Source organism: Rhinatrema bivittatum, chromosome 11 (assembly GCF_901001135.1).
Source record: "Rhinatrema bivittatum chromosome 11, aRhiBiv1.1, whole genome shotgun sequence".
In the NCBI taxonomy this organism is placed as follows: Eukaryota; Metazoa; Chordata; class Amphibia; order Gymnophiona; family Rhinatrematidae; genus Rhinatrema; species Rhinatrema bivittatum.
This window is the reverse complement of record NC_042625.1, coordinates 88,808,608-88,831,663: the sequence shown is the minus strand read 5'-3', so window position 1 is coordinate 88,831,663 and position 23,056 is coordinate 88,808,608. Positions and strand designations below refer to the sequence as shown.

At 42.4% G+C, this 23,056-nt stretch overlaps 1 protein-coding gene across 5 annotated transcripts in view; it reads left to right on the top strand.

Moving 5' to 3' along the window:
- The first annotated feature begins 1,630 nt into the window (after positions 1-1,630).
- Positions 1,631-23,056, top strand: part of RPS6KA1 (ribosomal protein S6 kinase A1) — a 115,080-nt gene continuing 93,654 nt past the window's right edge. The window contains exons 1-2 of one of the 5 annotated variants that reach the window (XM_029571928.1): positions 1,631-2,055; positions 20,224-20,268. In XM_029571928.1, coding sequence (XP_029427788.1) covers positions 1,993-2,055; positions 20,224-20,268 — 108 coding nt within the window. In that variant the 5' untranslated portion in view covers positions 1,631-1,992. The remainder of the gene's footprint in view (positions 2,056-20,223; positions 20,269-23,056) is intronic. The other 4 variants (XM_029571927.1, XM_029571929.1, XM_029571931.1 and 1 more) reach the window with 4 other exon arrangements.

Below are 23,056 nucleotides of genomic sequence, written 5' to 3'. Positions count from 1 at the left end.
ACATGGCTGGTTCCCCTTGAATTGGGGCTGTTTCTGGGTGGGAATGAGGGGTATCTCCTTAAATCAGGTTGCCTCTGGGGCTGGGTGAACCAACAAAATTGTGCTGCCTCCCACTCCCCCACCTAGTACCCAGCACGCTGCCTCATCAGCCTAGCCAGCACTATATTTTCAAGGTTCTTGGGCCAGCTGAGCTAATCCTGCAATGCACAACCATTTGCCAAACTTCACATTTTGAAAATCTATGGCTGCTGTGGCCCCCCATGAGCCTTGTGAACTCACTCCTGATCCCTGCCTCCTCTCTCTACTGCCACTGCCTTGTGCCGTCAGTTAATGCCCATGCCTGCTTTAAAATTGGGCAAACTTTTGAAGAACCAGCATTTAATCACTGCTACTAGATTATTTATTTATTTATTTATTTAGCATTTTTTTTATATACCGAGGTAGAGCAGAGTAGCCTTCACTCCGGTTTACAATTATAACAACCTGTTACATAAAACTATTGAACATTGAAGAAAAAACAACAATTAACAATCTGAGAACTGTCATGTCAAACATATGGACAAGGCAAGCTATCCCAAAGGATAGGCACATTGAAAATAAACCAGATAAGGTGTACCAAAGGAAAGGTACATTGAGTAGACAGAGATCAAGTATAATGATAAAATAGTATTAGATATCTGTAGGAAACAGGATGATTAGACAGAGGGGGGGAATAAATGACAAAATATGGGAAGCTGTGGGATTACGTTTTGAGATTGTTGAGCAGGCTGTCAGTATGAGATTGGCAGAGTAGCCAGGCTTTTAGTTCTTTCTTGAAAGATTTTGGGTTTTCTTGAGAGGCGAGGAACTGAGGTAAAGAGTTCCATAGTTTTGGGCCAATGATAGAAATGGCTCTGTTTCTGGTGGAAGAGAGTTTAGCATGAGGGAGTGATGGAATCACTAGCTGTAGTTTACTAGTTGATCTTGTTGTGCGTGGAGAATACTGGATATGAATGATGTCATCAAGTGCGGTGTAGTCTGCTTTGTATATTGCTTTCTGTAAAGTTGAGAGGATCTTAAATTCGATTCTTTGTTCAATTGTGAGCCATTGTAATTGCTTGAGTACGGGTGTGATATGATCAAATTTTCTTTTACCCGTCAGAACTCTGGCAGCAGCATTCTGAAGAAGTTGTAAGGGTCTTAGGGATGATTTAGGTAAGCCAATTAGTAGAGAATTGCAATAGTCCAGACCAGAGAAGATTAGGGTTTGAAGGACGGTTTTGAAATCATGGGGGTGAAGCAGAGGTTTTAGGTGTTTGATTACATGTAATTTATGAAATCCTTCTTTTATTTTTGAAGAGATGTGAATTTTATAGTTTCATTCTTCAAATGATCAACTTATTTCTTTCTGGAGACCACTGGGCCCCGAACGTGCGCCATTCCCCTCCCCTTCAGAGAATCCACGGGAGGCCTGTGAGGAGCGAGTTAAGCCTCAGCTCCGCTACTGAAGGCGAACCCCCATGCCCCGGGGCCGGACGAGGCTCACACGTGCCAATAAAGGTGAGACTTCCAAGATGGTAACCGCGGCCCCTCCCTGCCACGCTCAGGCTTCCCGCTCGAACCTCGGCGCCCCCCCCCGCAGGAGAAAGGGAAGCGCTCGGCCTCCTCCCCCCCCCCCCCGGGTTCCCATCTGGAGCGCGGCCGCCACGCGCACCCCCGCGGCCAGTGCCTGGCCAATGGGGTGCGCAGACTGCGGCACGCGCCGCGCTGTCAGCTAGTGTGCGTTCGGGCCAGGCAAAGAGGCGGCGGCCGGTCGGTGGCGCCCGTCAGTCGCGGCTCGCGCTGCGCAGCGAGCGAGCGGGGACGGAGGCGCCTCCTGCCTGGAGGGAGGACTGCGGCTCAAACGGGCTGGGAGGAGGCTCGCGTCTGCCGCCGAGAAGGAAGTTGGGCTGCCGAAGGGAAGCCCGCGGTCCCCGGCACCGTCTGTGCGCCACCCGCACCCGCAGCAGCAGCATGCCGCTCGCACAGCTCGCCGATCCCTGGCCCAACATGCAGCTGGTCCACCATGACCCGGAGGTGAGAAGAGTGTGGCGGGCGGGCGGGCGGGGACCCTGGAGCAGCCCTGCAAGGGGTTCGGAGGCTCCGCTCTTTCCTGGGGCTTCGCCGTTGTGCCTGGGGAGAGGGCGTGGGGACGGTGCATTCGGGGCGGGCAGCAGCAGCAGCCTTGTCCCGGAACCTGTGGAAGCGATGCGGCCAGATCCAGGTTGGGGGGTGCAAACTTTCTGGCCCCTGCTCTTCGCCCCCCTCCCCCCGTCCCTGGAGGGAGGTGGCTGCTCGTGGAAGCCTGAAAGTCACCTGTGGTGCGCCGTAGGGAAGGTTCACGATAAGAAACCGGGGGAAGGTGCTATGGAGGATTTCCTTCTCCCGGTTGTACCGCTTTGAAGAGTGCGTTGGCCCACGGCTCTTCTTTCGAGTTTCTTCCCCTGAACTGGGACCGAATATTCTGCAGAAGGTTTAGGGATTGCAGGTGACGAGGAGACCCAGCTCCCCAGAGCAGCAGCAGAGAGAGAGGGGGGGGGTTCCCCAGGGCGATATCGCTGGCTGCAATGCAAACTGCAATACTGCAGATTCTTCCAAAAAGTGTGCGAGGGCAGTAAATCATTCTGGTTTATTAATTGAAGAGGAAAAAACAAAGTCCCCCTGCGGTTGAAGTTATGTCTAATTTCTATTATCGTATCTTTGTCCTCCGAGGCAGTGAAAGGGATTAGGGCACTCGAAATCTGCCCAAGAAGGGGGGGGGGGGTGGGATAGCGCTTCTTACTGTGATCTACACTGTGGCCAGTTCCCTGTCCCCAGAGGGCGCGCGGGGTGAAGTGACTTGCCCAAGGTCACGAGTCCTGCCTTGCAAACCTCCGGCCCTGAGCTCCAGGCAGTGCTTTTTGGCACCTTCAGCTGTTGCAACAAGTTGGCCGAGCTTGTGTCTGCAGCTTTGCGGGTGGGGGAGGCACTGTGCGCTGCTTTTTAGCGGGCAGGCTCACCCTACCCTACCCCACCCCACCCCAGATCGGGCTGGAAAAGCCATTCGTGTATTTGGTGACCTTTGTTCCTTGCCCTACTTTTGGCAGAGACGCCATGGGGCGCCTTGAATTCTCTGGTGCTCGAGGGCTCATTTCTGCCGTAAACTCAAGAGTCTTAATTAAATGACTTAGTGGATTATAGTTCGGATTAAAGAAACAACAAAACTTTCCACTTCCTTCCCCTGTATCCTCCAGCAGAGAGAAGTGGGTTCCTGAAGAATTAATTAAAAATCTTAATATGCTTTCAAATGTAGTTACCTAGAAATAAAGGTCAGCTAGGCAAGCTGAGGGTGAAGCCTTTTTATGGGGACTAATTTAATACATTTGTGGCTGGTGTTTGAGAGCTATGCTTTCTTCATCAGGGCAGTGTAATGCTGCATGTGACCAGTAGTGCTATAGAAATTAGTATTAAAAAGGTGTACCTTCCAGCTTGGTTCTTATTTCTATGTATCCAAATGGTCTAACACAGCAATTACACTCGATATTTTTTTAAACTTCTCTTGTGTGACACGTCTGTTGTGACCAGTGTGAAAGCAGCAGGGAGTGGTGAAAGCTGTTTTCCAGTTGATTACTTAACTGCTGGTTTTTTTTTTAACGGTCTGGTGGAAAGAAAGAATGTACACTGCATCTTAGCAATTTTTTTCCACACACACTATATATATATATATATAATCTTTTTTTTTTTTTTTTTTTTCAAAATGAAGCACATAGTGTTCAGATGCAATATAAATATCTGCAAGTAGAATCTGCCGACTAAAGAGAGATTCTGGTGGCGTTGCTACTCATGAAGCAGCACTGAGGGAGACGTAAAAAAAAATAAATTGTAAAGTACATTTGTCCATTATCTTGATTGTGCATGTCCTACCTATTCCTATAAATGTTACTAGCAGCTAGGAATTTTTAAATTCTCTATTAAAATTGCCTTGAATCCAGCTTTCTGCTGCTTCAGGTGCTTATTGTCTGATCCTTAAACGTTTGCTTTTTTTTTCCTAATTGTTTAATATCCCTTTCCCCATTTATTGTAAAGTTCGAGTCTCTTTATTCAGAAACAGGGAAAAAAGAATAATACAAAACAGCAGTAAATAACCTTGTTGATCAATGATTTTGGTACAGCAGTTATGCCCCTGTCCAGGAGGGATATTATATCAGTAGTAGTCCATCCATTAAGAGTAATAACACTTCAGGAATATTTTAGCCCATAAGGAATAATAAAATTGCAGAACAATCAGTATTCTAGCCAGGATGCCTAATAGCACAACACAGTACATCTGTATTAGGCTTATTGATTATGGGTTTTACATGGCAGCAATAGCCTTATTAAAGAGGAATTGTAATACAGCAGGATTACTCCTGTCCAGGAGCAGTAATAACAGTAATAACTCTAGGTCAGGAAACGATACACAAAACTCTATCCAAGAGACATAATAATTCTGCCCTTTAGTATAGATGGTTGTTAAGGATGCAAAATTATTTATTTTAGCAAATGCTTACCTGTTCATGGTTAAACATGGCAGAATGATTCTTTTGTTTGTGTGTGGGTTGTTTTTTTTTTTTTTTTGGGTGAAAGCAACTTAGCTTACGTATAGACAGTAGCTTAAAGAGATCAATTGTCGCATCTGTGCTTAAATTACAACAGTGTTGGTAATAGGAGGAGGAAAGAGGACGAAATCATGGATTTACAAGAAAAATACAACTGAATGAATTGGCCCAATGATGGAGCTGAGTGAGTTGTAAGTCTGACTTCTTGCTCTAGCATTGAATTGGATACCACAGGAGCAGGAAGAAATTGCAAAGTCAACAATAATTTAAAAAGAAAATAATACCAATGAAAAAAGTTAGCATTTCTAAGCAAAAAAATGTTATTGATGCAAGTAAAAAAAAAAATCATTGCATTCTAGATTCCACTTTTAAACAGTTGCCAAAAACTATACACGTTTTCCAGGCTATTGGACTTTTAAACCTATCAATCTTAATTGTTACTGGGTTTTTTTTTAATCTGGGAGAGTGAGAATGACAGTGTAGCAGTGCCAGCAGGGGCAGTGTTTGCTTATTAAATTCAGGGACCCATGGGACCCAACCTCTTTTTTTTTTTTTTTAATTTGTAAAGCAGATGCTGTATCAGTGTCACCCTCACTGCTGCAGGTTGCTTTGATTTTTGTCCATTTTGTGTTTCACTGAAAGCATCAAATGCTGGTGTGGTGATGGGTGATTTTGTAGGCAAATTTCCATTTCTGCTTTTTAATTCAGAATTATCTGTAACTGAATATTGTGGAACAAATGGCATCTAAAGCATGGGTAGAACTTGTGCGTGCTTGGGGGAAGTAAGTGCTGACTTGGTTATCTTTTCATAGTGCTGTTAAGGTGAGTTGTGTGTGGTGAACTGAGTAAGCATCCTTGAGCTGTAGACATGGTTTATGTTTAGTTGATGCTAAGAAGAAAAAGCGTATAAACCAGGAATAAAGGTTGCACCAATGGGTAATGGAAGCTTGGTTCAACCTATAAAAAAAAAAAAATAAAAGAGGAGCAAAGGTATCTCCACTTGGAAGAATAATTATGACTGAAAAGGTGGTGACAGAAACAAACTACGAAAACAGGAACTAAAGGCCCAACTCTCAATATCTGAAATATAAAGGTGTATCAGAAAAAAATGGATGATAAGCTCAAAACCACATCCATCATTTACCCTTGAAGTTCATTGCATTTTAAGTATTTTTCAGAAGTATAGATAAAAGCAAGTAAAGGAACGCCAGTTCTACTGAAGAATCAGAATCCCGAGATCTGTAGTGTGTTAGTGTTGCTTGTATGTATCTGAACAAAGGACGCCATGATGGCTAAACTCTGTCTCGTAAGCACTGAAGGAGCAATTGCTCTCAGGCAATTGCCTGAGTCTGTTTGCTGCCCTTAGGACTGCGCTGTTGTGCATAGGTAACAGGGTATAGGCATCGGGTGAGGTGAATCAGGAGGCTGGCAGCTTTTCAGGGTTACCAATGAACTTTGAAAAATCTACAGCTTTACCTCTCAGTCCTTGAACTAGATCAGACTGGTGGTGGCTTTCCATCCTTAAGTAGGAAGAAGGCATTGTAAAATATTTGGGACTCAATGTACCTAGCAATCTGAATTCCTGACTTCAGTAACTATGGACTTTTCACAGAAATTAGTGAACTGCATACTTTACCCTTGGGGGATGTAAACAAAGAGATGTCGAAGGTCCTAAAAAAAAAAAAAGTTTATTGCTAAAACAATTGTCCAGTGAATGCATGAATCTAGGCCTGAGTTTCGCCCAGTTAAAGGCTGCTTCAGGGGCCGTTAAAAACAAATTGTCTCATTTGTCAAGATGCTCTTTGAACCTCTAATGCCTCAGTGAAGGTGACATTAACAATGAAATCCAAAACATTGGTAGCGGGTCTATAACTATCTTGATGATATGCTCATTCCAGGATTTACATAAAAGAGCTCTAAAGCTTACGACAGTCATAAAGAGTGTAATATACGTTGTGTACTCCAACATATTTGAGATTGAAGCAAAAGCATTTCAACAGACGGGTTGATATTGATTTCCCGCTGTTACATGCAAACTACTCTGTGATGTTTTTTGGAGCCAGTCTGATTGTCGTAAGTCCATAAACTGCTATTACTCAATAAGGAATAGTAGCTTTGGATCTATTTATTTATTTATTTAACACTTTTTTATACCGACCTTCATAGTAATGACCATATCGGATCGGTTTACACAGAACAAGGGTTAAGGGTTTACATAGAACAAGGGATATGATCCAAACATATTTAATGTTTGGGTACTTTCCAATTACTTGTGACTTGACTTGGGTTGGCCACTTTTGGACACAGGATGCTGGGCTTTAAGGACCCTTGGTCTGACCCAGTATGGCACGTCTTATGTTTATGTTCTTATGATTTTAGATGTCTTAGAAAAGTTTTATTTTAAAATGTATATGGAGAGGTAAAATTAAAATTAGCCTTGCCAAGCTTATGCTATTTAGAGAAGTGGGGCTAGCTTTTCCTGACATAGGTCATATGTGTCATGTTTGATTAATATAATGGCATTATTTATTGAAACTGATCTTATTGTGCTTTGTTGGCTCAAATTCCTCTCCATACTGCAGAAAATACTTCGGTTAAATTGATGATAATTTTGTGGAGGAGAAACCATAGGTTAGACAGGGGGGCTAAGATTTCAGTATATCTTCTGTTTTGGGGAAGGTTTGGATTTCCCACCCAGGCTTATAATCCTGTCTCTGAGAACTGATGCAGGAAGTGACTAATCTGATTGGGGACATGCATGTTTAGTGTCATTCGAACAAATGCAGGAGCAATTTCCTTTGCTTATTTACAGGTCAGGCACTATCTGCACTTGCTAACAAGGTGAGAGCATAAGATGTTGCTTGATTGTGCTATGGAAAAAGCTTTAAATAAGGTTGGGAGAGGGTAACTCTCTGCTTGGTACAAGTTGCCACGAAATGGTGGTCCATAAATTTAGGTTATATTGGTTGTCACTGACAGGAGAAACTGCAAACTGAAAGTGCATGTGTGGCTATTATTTTGAAACAAGCAGACTGTGTGTCTACCGACAGCGGGTTAAAAAAAAATGATAAAATGGGGGCATTTATTGAGCTAGTGAAGGTGTACAAAATGGGACAAATCTAAATCGCAACATTCCCTTGCATGTGAAACCCACCCCGTCACATAGCTTTGTAATGTGTGTAAAAATTATCCAGTTTTGAAAGGAGATAATTTCCATTTTGAGAAATATATTTTGATAAGGCTTTGCTATTTCTTGGGGAGAAGAGAGGTTTGTTAAACATGGGATGGTGTCATCAACAGTTTCTGATACTAAGGGGTTTTTTTTTATGGTTGTGAGAGAGGGAATACTCATCAAGTGGATAGAAAAAGGTTTGCCAGATTCTTCTTTGAGCCTCTATCTGATGATTAAGTTGTTAGAAACAGATCGACTGGACATATGATCTGCTGTTCAAAGAAATCCTGATATGTTATTGATTTGGGAAACTTTTGACTGGCCTCCATCTGAAACAAAGACATTTGATACATTCTTTTTGTGTTGAGACAGACTGGAAACTGAGGTGGGTAGTGGCTGTGAAACGGGATCGATAGTTCTGCATATCCTATTGGGTTTCATGTATGTGTGGGGGTGGGAAGAGGAAGAAACTGTTTAGGAGTTACCATCCAGGAAAAATATCTGGGTGTCATAGTTATTACATTGAAATCGTCGGCTCAGTGTGCTACGGCAGTCAAAAAGGCAGACAGAATGTTAGGAATTATTAGGGAATGGCAAATAAAATGGAGGATGTCATAATGCCTCTGTATCGCTCCATGGTGAGACCGCACCTTGAATACTGTGTGCAGTTCTGGTTGCCGCATCTCAAAAAAGATATAATTGCGATGGAGAAGGTACAGAGAAGGGCTACCAAAATAAGGGGATGGAACAGCTTCCCTATGAGGAAAGACTAAAGAGGTTAGGACTGTTCAGCTTGGAGAAGAGACAGTGGGAGGGGATATGTTGGAATGTCCTTTTTGTTAGGAAGGAGGTGAACCACTTCATAATATTTGCTATCAGTTCCAATTTTTTTCTTAGCTGATGGCTTACAAAGGGTATGGTCAACAGTGTTGAAGGCTGCTGTGAGGTCAGATAGCACCAGGAAATAAGCTTTGTCATTAAATCCCCGTAATATGGGGCTCGTAAGGGATATGAGTAAAGTCTGAGTGTTGTTTGTTTTTTTTCTGAATATGAATTGGTTTGGATGTAAAATGCGGTGGTCATCTGGATAGTCTTCAAGCTGTGATAATACAGCTTTTTCAAGAATTTTGGATAGAAAGGGCAGGTTGGATATAGGTCGATAATTTTCCCAATTGTCAATGCTGCTGGATTTATTTTTTAGGATAGGTTTTATCACTGCTCTGGGACAAGACCTTCCATGAGAGATTAAGGATGTGATTGTAGGAGTGATCATGCTTAGTATTAGTTTTAAGGAGCTGGCTGGAAAGGAGTCAAGGGGGTGATTTGCGGGTTTTAATTTAGAAATTATTTTTGTGATCTGTAATCTAGATGTTCTGTCAAAAGTAGTCCACTTAGCAGGTTCATGATTTTCTTCTTGTACACTGGTGGTTGGGTATGTAGCAAATTTATTTTTTAGTCTGGTTATTTTTTCTGACAAATGATTGGCGTAGTCGTTGCAGGCATTCATAGGGAAGCAGTTGTTGCTAGAGACTCCATGAATCTGTTTAGCATAGTACTCTTTCTTCGCTTTGTTAGAAGTGATCTATATTTTCCAAGTGATTCTGATGTCTGGCTTTTCCTCCACTTTCTCAGATTTTCTCTCTAGTTTTGCACGTCGTAGTTCTTTATTGTACCAAGGTTTCTTCTGTTTCGAGGAACGCTGATAGTGTTGGATTGATTTTGTTTGAAGTAGGCTAAGATTGTCTGCTATTTCCTTAACCTTGGTATCCCATGCGTCAAATGATGCAGAGGCATTAGGGAAGTTGAGATTGATTAGTTTATCGTTATAGTGTCAGCGAGTAAATCTAGTTCTATCTTTTTCCTGAAGGTGAATTTCTGATGTTTGGCTTAAATATTGATGTGTTGAGGATGGGATCTATTCAATGTCTGGGTATTTGCCAGGTACTTGTGACTTGGATTGGCCACTGTTGGAAACAGGATGCTGGGCTTGATGGACCCTTGGTCTGACCCAGTATGGCAACTTCTTATGTTCTTTAGATGGGACTGCTGGGAACAAAATGTGAAACCAAATGAGTGTTCGTATTACATGTGGTGATTTACTAGGTAGGTATGCTGAAAGAATAATGGCATGTTTCACAAGCTTGTGCCACTTACCTCTGTAAAAATCATAACTGTTCATGTCAATAATCAGTTTAAAAAAAAAATGTGTTAAAAAAAATCCCACTGTGCTAATAAAATACGAAGGTGTCAGCCTATTTGAAAGGAGAAAGTGTGCGACTCTTCTGTGTCCTTAATTTTCTTGAAAGAAATAGATGACCTGGCTTTGAAAGCGATCTAGAATTAACTTCTCCTTTCTTTACTGTAGGTGGTAATAGGTTTGGGTGTTTTTAAATCTTTCTGGACACCATCTGGATACAACCTTTAGGTTGTCTGGGAAGCAGGCTTTAGACCCACAGGAAGCAGTTGTTGTGTGCATAGATTTTTAAGCAAGTCATTCACCTGGCTGTGGTACAGATTGCATGCCATTAAAGGGATTGGAAAGCAAGATGTCCAAAGATAAAAAGCTCAAAGTCCAGCCTTTGCTGATGCTTAGATTGTTGTTTGTATTTGCAAACCATGCATAACAGTTAATATTAAAACATTTGTTTTATTGAGAGGCAGTACAAGGCAAAGCTTTTATAGTCAAAGGTACAAAGGACCAGGTGCTTGCAGAAATGAAACAAAATGAGCATGCATAACTGAAAAATAATGTGCAGAGTACGCCATAACTTAGATTTTATGAAATAAACATAATTTAATAGTTTACATACTTCTTGAAATCAAATGCACATATAGAGAAAGCTAATGCACAAAGCAGTGAAAACTGAGGACCCAAGTTAGCTTCCCTTCTCAGCTTCTTACTGAAAACCTGAGCAAGTTACTTAATTGGCATTATATATACCCGCCTTCCCTTGATAAAGGAACACATCTTCAGGGTGGCTGAGATCAGGTGAAACCCAACACAGCCCCATTTGGTTCTTTTCATATTGGGGGGGGGGGGGGGGAAGTAATTACTTCTAGGCCCTTGAGGATTTGGTTGTTCCAAGGCAATGAAAGTTTACTGTTTTCAAATGCAAAATGGGCAGTAGCTGAATTGATGTGATAATTTTGGAATAAGCATTCTTCTAAGTCCAGTACAAAAACACACATGGTCAAAATTGCAAAGCTCAAAGTCTCTTTGGCCTCCAAGACTCCTGTAGGAATAGATAAGGGCTTTTCTGTTGCTATTATGGACCACCTTTCATCCCTGCGACCTCTGCAGTACATCAGGAATGATTCACCTCTCCTGTCTTAGGAATGGATATTCTCTTGTAATGACATGGGTCACTGGGCAAGTAGCTCCTCCTCCTCCTCCTCCAAGTCATGTAAGAGGGCAGCCTCTCTCACCAGATCTCCTTCCATTTTCCCCTAGAGCTCTTACATTTTCATGAAAACCCCTTTCCACATGGGCTGAGATGTGCAAATGTTGTGTGAAGGACTTTTGGTCTTCCTGTATATGATTTAAATAAAAACTTCCTTTCATAAATTAAAGATGCAAGAAGTTAGGCATTTAATTTCAAAAGGAGATCTGATAGATGTGGAAGTCTTGAGGTATATTTAACCATTTGAAAAAATGGCTTCAGTTTATCCAAGTTAGTATAGCCAGAAAAGCCAAAGTGGGCCTCATAAATGGGCAGCCAAAATTGCTAACACCTCTGTGTGTGTGTGTGTGTGTGTGGGTGTGGTGGGTTTTTTCTGAAAAGAGCTGTGGTATGCTTCTTACTTTAAAAAAAAAAAAAAAAAAAAAAAAAAAAAAAAAATCACCTTTGACCAAGTCAAATCAAGCTAGAGCCCACAGTCCTGCAGCAGATTTTTCAATTATATATATTTTTTAATTCTTTATTTTCAAAGTTTAACAAAGATTTTTCAATTATGACACTTTTTCAAAATTTTGCATAAAAATGCACACCTGACTGCAAAAAGTCAGTTTTTATTGAAAAACATTGACATTGCTTTTAAACAATGTTTAAACTATATACAAATAAAAATTGTATCAAAATCAACAATTTATCAAGTTAAAAATCAACAAATTTTTTTTAATCATTTAAAGTTTATTGTGGTAAATAAACAACCAACAGGATGTTAAACAATTTCACATGTAAACAGCAAACCACCAAGGAATTTTTCCATGTAGACAAGATAGCCACCCACCACACCTTCCCCATGCCTCCTCTTGTGAAATACTAATTGTAAGCATACGGAGCCTAAAGGAAGCAGTCACAACCCCCCTAGAGCCAATTTATCAAGTTAAGGCATATATTACAAAATTTAACTGAAATGTTGCTTTTATTTTCAGTTGCAATAGTACAGCCATCCTTTTTATGTTTTCTTGAGAAATTCCTCGTTTCCAATTGTGTGAACTTTTGCATGCTAAAATGCTCCCAACATCAGCAGATATGTGCGCATATATTGAATAGACGGTAACAGATACAATAAAGGGTTGAATTAATACAAGTCTGCAACTTGTCAGCAGTAGTGTCTGTCAAGGCTTCTGTTAATTGAAGTGAATGCCCCTTTTGTTGGCTGTGAGACTTCCAGAAACACTGCCGGCTCTTTGTAAATAGTGTGCGATTGGCCACATATGCCAGGTGGAAGAACCTTTGTATAAAGATGAAATTCTTCTGAAGGGAAGTCATCCAGGAATTTCATCAGAATCCTCTTTGGTTTGATAAGGATTTAAGAGATGTTTGAGGGCTCACACATTCTGATTGCCTTCTCTTTCCACTCCTTCACACCCCCCCCCTTCACTTCTAGGCAGGGTGGATATTGGGGGGGACGGGGGGGGGGGGGGGGGGGAGGGGGACAGGAGGAGAAGGTTCCCTGCCGGCTATTTTGTGAGGGGAGGGGCTGGATCAGGAGCACAGACTGAAGGCAGGCACCCTGCAGCTTTCTTGGAAAGATTGAATTGAGAGGTGTGAAAGTTCCAGACCTGTTGATTCGTTGACAGGCTGTCAAATATGCGGTTTCTCCCATGGCCGCATGATTGCGGGATGTTATGGGCACTGTGACTGTCATCCAGTGTCAGTCATTCCATTCCTGGGGAAACTTGTAGAACAAATAGTACAAATTCAACTAAATGGCTGGCAGAAATTAGCAGGATCCTTGCCAATCCGGCTTCAGACAGGGATCAGAGCCATCTTTATTCTCCTCTCTTCCGAGTAGGTTCCCTTTACTATTACACGCTGTCTTCTATCAGTCAACCGGTTTGTAATCCAATCCACCTTCTTTTCAGTGGAAAGAAACTTCTGAAATAAGAAGTCATGGTGTGAGGGTGAAAAAGGGTAGATTCAGGAGTTAGGTGAGGAACTATTTATAGAACGGCCTTGTAGTGGAAGTCTGAACAGACTGGACCCAGTAGAGAGGGATCTTAGTCTAGAAGCCTTCCAAATGTTTCTGGATCGATGGTGGTCAGCTGAGTATGGACGGAACAGAAAGATGGTCAAGATGGGTGTGTGCTCCAGCTGTGGGGCAGAGCCAGGCTCCAGTGGCATAGATGCTCCCTCTTTCCTGTGGCCATAGCTCAGTCTATTTTGTCTTCCCACCATGGCCTTGTTAGGCAAAACAATAAAAAATAGAGGGCCGTTCATCCATGGTAATATTAGTTGCTTCAGACTGGCTAAGCAGGACCCCACTGCTCTTCTCCTGGGAAAAGAAACTTCTCCGGCAAGGTCTGGTTCCATTGGAGGACCTGGCTCCTTTCTCTCTCTCTCAGCCTGACCCTCAAAGGGGCACCGTTGCATAAGAAAGGGTACTTCTCGGCCATTATCTCAACCATGTTAAAAGATCAAAGGGCCTCATTAATGTAGCTGGTCAGATTTTGGCAGATAGGAGCAGGTAATCCCTGCATGGAAGTCTCATACCACAAATTATAAACTTCATACAGTCAGGCCTGATCAAGAGTCTGGCCTTTGGTTCCTTAAAGGTTTAGATGGCCACTATTTCATGCTATAGGGGCTGATTCAAAGGTGCCCAGTTGGTAGCACATCTGGACGTCTGGCATTCTCTGAGAGAGCTAAACAGGTGTCCCCGTCCCCCCCCCCATTCAGACTGTTAGTCCTTTAGTGAGTCTTAAGGATCTTAAGATGGTCCTCCATAAAGGAAGATGTCCTTGAAGACTGCTACCTTAGGAGTGATCTGTTAGGCAAGACTTATATCAGAGCGGAAGACTCTTACAGGGTCTCCTGAGGCGCAGTGACTTTCAGCTGGTGCCATCTTTTCTTCCAAGGGTGGCATCTGCCTTTTATGTTTACTAATCTGTTGCTCTGTCAGTTCTTAATAGTAGGGACTGCAGGGAAAAAGATAAATGCCTACATTGGTTGGATGCGCGCCGTACACTGTTGAAGGATCTAAGAAACGAATGCTTTTAGAAAAACAAACTTTGTGTTGCTTTTGTTGTCTTGTCAATACCTGGAAAGAGAAAGCAGCATCCAAAACCAACTTAGCCAGGTGGATTAAGGAGACAGGGTCTTCACTTACAGGCTGTTGAGGAGGCCCTGATAGTTCTGCGAACCCACTCTCTGGGGGCGCAAGTGGCTTCATGGGCTGAAGCATCCTCACTCTCTCTGGCTGAAATGTGCAGGACTGCTGCATGCTCCTCACTGCGTTCCTTCACAAAGCATTGCAGGTTGGATGTGCAAGCCACGGGAGACTCTGCCTTTGGAGTGGGACTCCTGAGGACAGCCTTTTCTCCCTCCTGCCCCAGCAAAGGGAAAGTTAGGGAGCTCCCATATGTAATGACTGGTCTAGTAGAATGATAAGGAAGGTTTAAATTATGCTTACCTGATGATTTTCTTTCCTTGAATCCTGCTAGACCAGGCCAGATCCTGCCCAGGGAGATATGGGTTAAGAGACTGTCATCATGCGAGTTAGCCTGATAGGCTCTCCTCGTTCTGCCTCTTTCTAATTTTTTTTCCTCACCTTTACTTCTTGCCTCACTCAGGAGCAGTTTCTGCTGCCCTATAGTAAAGGCGCCAAGGATGGATTTCTGGTGGTCAGTGCTTTGGTAGTAGGCTCCTGGTGTTGGCCAGGACCACACTTCCCTCATAGCCCAGTGTAAGGTCATAGAGGTGTGTCCGCTCTCTCCATCAGCAGCAGAGGAGGGAAATCTCATACATAATGATGGGTCTAGCAGGATTCAAGGAAAGAAAATTATCAGATGAGCATAATTTTACCTTATATTCTGTGTTCATCCCTATTGCTGTATCGACTGGGGCATAAGCCAATACTACAGATTGCAGATCTAAATGATCTCTTGCTGTTCTTTTCACAGTAACCGATAGCAATTCTGAAAAAATATTACATGGATAGACCAATGGCGTCTAACCATCGGAGGGAGAGCTTTTGGTGCGCACACTAATTTTATGTTAACAAAACAAAAGTGAAGAACTTAAACCATTTCACCCAGAGTGAGATGTGGGATCCCATACATGATTTCTGTGATTCCTCATCTCGCTCCTGCTTACCCTTTTTAAAGGGATCAAATGAACTGTATTAGACCTGAAACAGAGCCAAGGGTCGGTAGGGATGATGATACTCTACATGAAAGTGGCACTATTGCCGTCAGTTATTCTTTATAGCTTATCAAATTCTTTAAAAAAAAAAAACAAACCATTTTTTTTAAGAGCTAAACCTAGTGCACTTTTAATCAAGGAATTTTGTTTATTTGATCTTATAAGTCACTTTTCTGCAATAATGCGTTCAAGGCTAAGGAACAGTAGCCAAATAAACACAAATACAATAAAGATATCCCAAATTGCAGGTTGGTTTGCCGCTGAGAAGGTAATGTAGTACTGGCTGAGACTGCTGTTCAGAGTTGTTGTGGTCGGTCGTAAGTTGCTTGGTGTTATGAGGATTTCCTGAGAATAACAATTGCTCTGTCCCGCCTCTTAAGCAGCCACAGTTCAGAATTCTCACCCTGGCATTTGGGTTATACCAGAAAGCTCCCAGACAAGTTAGTAGAACAAGCATCTTTAGCCTTTATAGAAACAACTCTAAGCAGACCTGATGTAAGGGGGGGGGGATTTTCAAAATCCCTGCAAACTTTCCCTTTTGAAAATTCCGACTTTGCACCCGCTCGTTGTGTGGGTGGGTCCCGCGGGGAGGGCGTGCATGCGGCGAGGTGAAATTCCAGTCTCTGTGCTGACTTTAACTTCCACAACCTTCCTGTTGCGTTGGGGAATACACCCCTTTATCTGGCGAGTAACTGTTTGTGTGTTGTTTCACAGCACTTGTATTTTTACTACAGTAAGTCTGGGAGAGAGCCCGCCTTGTGTAGGTAAACGCGCATTTTACCCACTTAAACACTGACCTCAGGAATTTCAGCTTTCCCTATTTCGTGATCTCTGGACCACCCGTGACCCTTTCATGTTTTCCTATGTTCCACAGCAAACAATGGCAGGTTTATGACAGTTAACACAATCTTTCTTTCCTCAATTTCCAAGGGAAATCTTATTAATTAGGGATGAAAGCATTAGCAATTCATTAAAACCTAACCGCTCGGTGTGAGATTTACCACTTATCTGTACTTTTAAAATTCCAAATACATTTTGTGAAAAATATATACCGGTAGCTCTGAGTTTTGCAGGATTTCATAGTGAAGCCAGTTGTGATTTGTTAAAAAAAAAAAAAAAGAAATAGCCACATCTAATACAGTTTCAGTCCACATAGCTTCCACGGAATCTTTTGAAGAGCAGGGTCACTTGGAAATTGCTTAAAAATCAAAGGTCTCAGCACAAAATAATTCCTAGAAAAATAGGCATTTCAGGAGAGATCTATTTCTTCTCCTCTAGACAGGACCCACGTGTTAATTGCCCATTTAAAACCCCAGGTTATGTATAAAAGGCATATAGAAAAATTAATTACATGACGAAATGTTATACATAACAAATGCACATTGTTTTCAAATTAAATAGTGGGTAAACCCATATCTTATTCAGGTTAAAGGCCACCTTAGATGGACTTTTAGAAGGTGCCTGAAACAAAGATGATTTGCCTTTTAAGAAGGCAGTTTTCAAAAGCCGTTTACCCAGGTGAAGGGGTTGTCCTCCCTGCATGTGGGTAAATGTTAAGTACCTGCGGGAGAATTAGGTAGGACCGGAGGTGACATCAGGTCAGGGGAGGCAACTACGCACTCAGTCTTGCATTTTCAAAATTACAGGGAGAAGGCAAAACAGGTGCAGGTCTCTTGGGACAAAATGTTTTTTTCCCTTGGGCAATTTTCAAAGGGAAAGGGCAAAGTTTATGAAAATTGCCCCCTTCGGCATTGCAGATCCATGCTTGTCTAAATTGCACTGAATAACCTGCAGTAAGTGGCACCCCTTCCCTGGGTAACTTGTCCCAGGCCTTGACTGCTCTTATAAAAGGACTTAAACTGCGCCCCTTGCTCAGAAACCTTTTCACAGTTTTACTTCTGTAAATGGGGTGCTGTAGCTGAAAAGTCTGTGCACTGCTGTTCGTTCGTTCTGCTTTGCACTTTTTGAATTTTCTGGCTAAGTAACCTCAGCTGGACTTCATCTTGTGACTTCCCTGAAAGTCCCCTTGGCCTCTTCCCCTGGTTTGGGAACTTGTGCTCTGGAACTTCATTGCTTCAGGCCTAGGATCAGCCCTTCTGACTCTCTCCTGCTGGGAAATCGAATTGTTTGTTCAGCGTTTGCCGAGTGCCTGCGGCCTCATCGCACAGGTTTGGTTTGACACAGCCTATTAAAGGCAATAATGCTAAAGTAAACAGACGAGCACTTTCCATGCTGGAAGAAGTAAGAGAGTGCAGTAAAGTGGAAGGAAACTTATAGGAAAGCCTAACTCTTCCAGTGACTCTTGGTGAGCAGGTGTCGCAGAAGAATAACACCAAGCCAACTCTCTGCAGCAACTTTTTGGTTTTTCTCATGAGGCTTTCGGCAAGTCCAGATGCCGTATATTTGATGGGCTCACTCTTTATTTTACACCTTCAGAGATTTCTAACCGATAAAGTAAGGCCTGACTTCCGTTGGCTATGTCCGCATGGCTGTCCACATTCCCAGTAATTCCGTTCTTAACTGTCTCTAGTTTCCAGGATCTTCCTTGGAGCTCGTCTAAAAAGTGAGTGTTAACACTGGCTGCCTTCCCGTCCTTGGGTACAATGACAGGTTTTGATAATGGAAAGATACAGATTAGCAGAAGCAGGTCCTACAGATTGATATTTGAGTTCCTTCAGAGCTCTGGGGTGAATAGCATGAGGTCCTCCTGATTTGCTACTGTTTTAGTTTGCCAGTTTGTTCTGGCATTGCTTCCACGCTTACATTGATTGGCACCAGTTCTCCAAGTCATCCCCAACACACACACACACACACAAAAAAGAAAGTTTTGATGTGGGTATCTTCTGCAGTGAAGACTGAAGCAAAGAATTCATTTGGCTTTTCAGCGATGCCTTATCCCCTGAGCTTCCTCTGTACTTCAATCATATGATCCAACAGACTTCTTTCATTTGGTGCACTTGAAAAAAAGTTGTTTATCTTGCCTTTTTGGCAAGCTTTTCCTCCAAATTCTTTGTCTGCCTTATTAATGTTGTGCATTTCACTTGCCAGTGTTTTGTGCCCTTTCCTCTCTTCCTCATGAGGGCTCATTTTCCATCCTTGTGACTCTCCTGTACTAATTACAGATCTTCTGGGGTGCTGTTGGCTCCAGTTTCTCATGCGTGTCAGGTCTGCCAGAAGCTGTCCGGGATGAACTCCAGAAGAGGAAAGCTCGTCCTGGCTGACAGAATTACATTCCACCACAAGCAGCTCTGTTGAAAGCTGTTTGTTTGGGGGAAACCGGTCTGTGAAAGAAGCACTCTGATGGTGCATGCTTGATATCGAGGGCTGAGAAGACAGTAGGAGGAAAATATGAATGGGACTGTCGAACCAGCACGAAAAGACAACGGCCAACGAGTCTGATTGAAGCTACTAAGCTGTAATGTTGCAAAGGCTCGTTCACTGCTCTGTGTAGTGTTTCTATAGCATTGATTCTGTTTCCAGGGAAAGATCATTTCAGTTCTTTATTGCACACCAGCGGGAACAGTCAGCTGTCTAAGTAAACTTTTGGGCTTATGGGTTTTGATGCTGCCATAGAAACGTGGACATTTACGGCAGATAAAAAAACTCTCGGGCTTATCTAGTGTCTCTGCTACCTACTGCAATACCCTTACTTGATCCTTCGTCTAAGAATTCGCTGCGCTTCTTAAAATTCTGATGAGTTTCGTTGCCGTCATGAGCACTAATAGGCTATTCCATCCACTTACCATGCTTTCTGCAACATACCACGCTCTCTCTTCTGTGCGCACATCTCCTTCATGCTGTTCTGAATGGCAAAGGATTAAAAAAAACATTTTTGTATTTGTGTATATGATGGAGAGCTGTCCGGTTGCCTACTGGTTGTTGCTAAGGAAGAGACTGTTTTACAGAGAGGATGTTCTGGCGCATCCCTGCCTTGTTTGTTGTTTCACAGTTCTCACTTACCTTTTGTAGTATGGGATCTCATTAAAATAAATAAATAAATTCTCTCTAATCCTGCTGTCTTTGCTTCTTCCTTATCTTCTCCTGACCGAGACAGTTTGCCTGGGCAGCTCAGGACACCATTGCTGACCTCAGAACTTGGTGGGCATCTCTTGTGGAGTGTGTTCTCAGTACATTTACGTTAGCGGCAAGAGTCTGGCCTCTGTCACTAGGCCTCGGCGCATTCCTGCCACAGCATGCACAGCGAGGAAAATACAATACCAGGCTTTTAAAATGAAATAGTGTTAATTCCCTAGTATAGTTAACTTTTCAGCATTAACATTGTAGCCCACAGTGGTTTAATCATTCATTTATAAATTATTCTTCTGTCTTTAGGAACAAATATATAATGAGCACAAGTCACAGCTGCATCCCAAAAACACAACAGTGAGATAGATAAATGTGAATGTGTTTAGTACCTTCCTTTTTTTCTCATCTTCATACACAAAGGATGAAAGTAGTCTTCAGTGATATGTCTGTGCATTTAGATTTATAAACTGTTTGCTCAAAGCAGAAATGATGACCTTTTGATGGCAGAGAGTTCATTGTGAGGGTGTTGCTGAAATGTATTTAAAAAAAAAAAAATTGACAAATATGAACGAAAAATATCATTCAGATATGAAGAAGATGGGGAGGGATGAGGATAGGGGTGTCCACCCTGTGTGAAGTCAGCCCTCCCTCCTAGAGACTGAGCACGTCCCTTCCAGAATGCACCCTGATCCCGTCGGATCGGGGAATCTGAACTTTTGTTTCTCTTAAACCTGACCTGCTGCCAGATTGTACATTTGACCCCTACTGCACGAAAATAGCAGTCGCTTCGCCATATCAGCATTTCCTCACCGTTTGCTTTTGTTTTCTCTTTGCTTTCTAGAATGGACAGGGTGGGACTGAAGAAGGCGTGAAACATTCCTCCAAGGTAAAGAATAAAATCCCATTTCAACTGAAAGTGTAGGGCTTGTTACGGTGCAGTCATGTGTAATGGTAAGAGAAGATCGAATGCCTTGAGGTTTTTTGTTTTTTTTTTTAATTTTAAAGTGACAGGCACACCTGAGCCCAATGGTATCCTTCCTCAGTGCTGTCAGAGTCGACGTGCGCGGCTCCTGTAGCACTGTCCCGATGATCTAACACAGGAGTGGCCAACGCCAGTCCTCCAGAGCAACAAACGCGCCAGGTTTTCAGGAGATCCGCAATGAGTATGCATGGGAGATTTACTTGCACTGCCTGCATTGTATACAAACCCATTTCATGCATATTCATTGCAGATCTGGAAACCTGGCCTGTTTGTGGCTCTGGAGGACTGGAGTTGGCCACCCCTGTTCTAGTGCCTGTGCATCCCTCTTTTAAGCAGAGGCGCAGAAGTCAGTGTGAATACAAAATATAAAACATTATTGGTACATCAGTATATTCAACATTGGGTTTTTTTTGTAATTTGAAATTAAACGTGATTCCTAGAAATGCAGACGTTTGAGTGTTAATTCAATGCAGTAGTCCTAAAATATGGAAAGCTGCAGCTACCAGCTAAGATCTTTCATTTGTCATGATTCAGTCCTCCTGGTTCCTTGTGAGCAGGGTTGCCTACTTTCAGTAAAAAAAAAAAAAAAAAAAAATTTACTGACAAGAAATTGAGTGACAAGGTCTGTGGTGGAGGCTTGGGCTCAGTCTCTTGAGGCTGCATCACTTGAGAGTTGGGGACTACATAAGAACCTGCCATGCTGGGTCAGACCAAGGGTCCATCAAACTCAGCATCCTGTTTCCAACAGTGGCCAATCCAGGCCATAAGAACCTGACAAGTACCCATGGGTCCATAAGGCAAATCATGTTTTTTCATGCACAAAATGACAGTAAAGACGGTGTCCATTTAAAAAAAAAAAAAAAGAAAAAGTTTGATTTATATATTTAATGCTAACAGCTTCACTGAACCTTGTCATATACCATCCAAAGTAGTGTGCAAGGCATACAAACAAAAAAAATATGCAATATATCAATCAAAGCAAACACACGAATAATCATATGATTGACAAACTAAACAGAAATCTGGCAGGAGCTGCCTGCTCCCCGCCAGCACCCGGTCCCGAGGAGGAAGAGCTGGAGCACCGAGGCCACCCGACGCAGACATCGTCGGGGACCTTAAGAGGAGGCGTCCTTATGAAGACCTTTTTCCTTATAAGAGGACATAGGAGAAATGAGAGAGGAAAGCCTCCATATATCCATCAAGCTTCCAGCTCGATGCCTGTAAATGGCCCCATGGATCGACACCATGATTTCTAGTTCAACACTGCACAGCAGCGTGAATACAGACCCTCGAAAGGGTCTCCTGAGGTCCCCCTCCAATTCCATCCGGTTCCATTTTTTCAGCAAGAGGTTAATATTGAAGAATCAGCTGGTTGCACATCTCAGTTAGTGGACACCGATGCGTCGATGGGTTTACAGGTGGGGAAGTTAGCAGTTCCAGCCCCGACCCCAGTCCAGTTCTAGATGGAAGCTGGATCGGTGGAGTCGGAGTCTTTGTCTGTCCCAGGAGAAATATCGCTCAACGATACTTGGAAGACTGCTGTGGGTTTTGATTCTGAACTTGACACAACTGAGTAACAGTGTTTGAAATTTTCTAACGACTCTCTCTGTAAATTAAAGGAAGTTGACAGTAGGATTTCAGCTATGGAATTGGTGCCAGCTGTGCAATCATCTTCTATTTCTAAATCTCAGTCAGTGTCTACGGCAGGAATTAAAGGTAGTATTCTTCTATATTCCAAATGTGAATTATTAGAAAATAAACTTAGGTCTAATAACATTCCTTTATTGAACTTTGCTATTTCTCGCCTGATTTCAGGGGGTGTGGTTGAAGTCTTGCATTTCCTTCCTGAGAAGAAATTCTTGATCATTGCTATTATATCCCCGATGATAAGGTTGCGGGACAGAGGGAGGCGTAAATTCCGCTCCCTATCCAAGCCCGGACCTGTCTTACTTTTTACAGACATCTGATGACAGCGTCTCCGTCAGAGCCACCTTGGTGGTTTCTTTTGCATTGATAGAGAGATTTTTTCAAGCAGTTCTTTAAATTTAAGGAGCCTTTATTTTGTGATCATAAAGAGTTTTTTGGGGTTTTTTGTTTTTTATTTTTTCCTGATTTTTCTAGGAGACGTGGATGAGAAGGAAACAGTTTCTTCGGTTTAAAACCTCGGGTTCTCTCTCTTGGTGCCGCCTTTTTATTTATGGTTTCCATGTAAATGTTTTATAACATAATCAGAAGAACAAAATTTGTTTTTGTCAATCCGTCTCATTTGGAAACTTTTTTAGTGGATAAAACAATTGGATAACTAACGGTAGAGAGATTCGGAGCAGGCAGCTTCAATTATGGGGACCGTAAGCATTATTGGGGTTTAAGAATTTCTTTGTGTATACTGATGGATATATATGTATGGTATATATTCTCTCATTTTTGTTTCTTCGTGTTCTTTGTAATATGAATTAAACAAAGAATCAATTATAAAAAAAAATAAATAAATCTGGCAGATTACCAGTAAAACAAAATATATATTTTCATAAGTTGTCAAGCCTGTTCGTGGTCAGTATGGAATTTGCTCTGCCTCATGTCATAACTTTGGTGCGTACAGTAAAAAAGGCATTTGCACACCTGTAAATTGAAGTGTCTGCGAGTTGAATAAGATGGCTGCTCGCTGCTGCTTTGGATAAACGTGGTGGCTCAG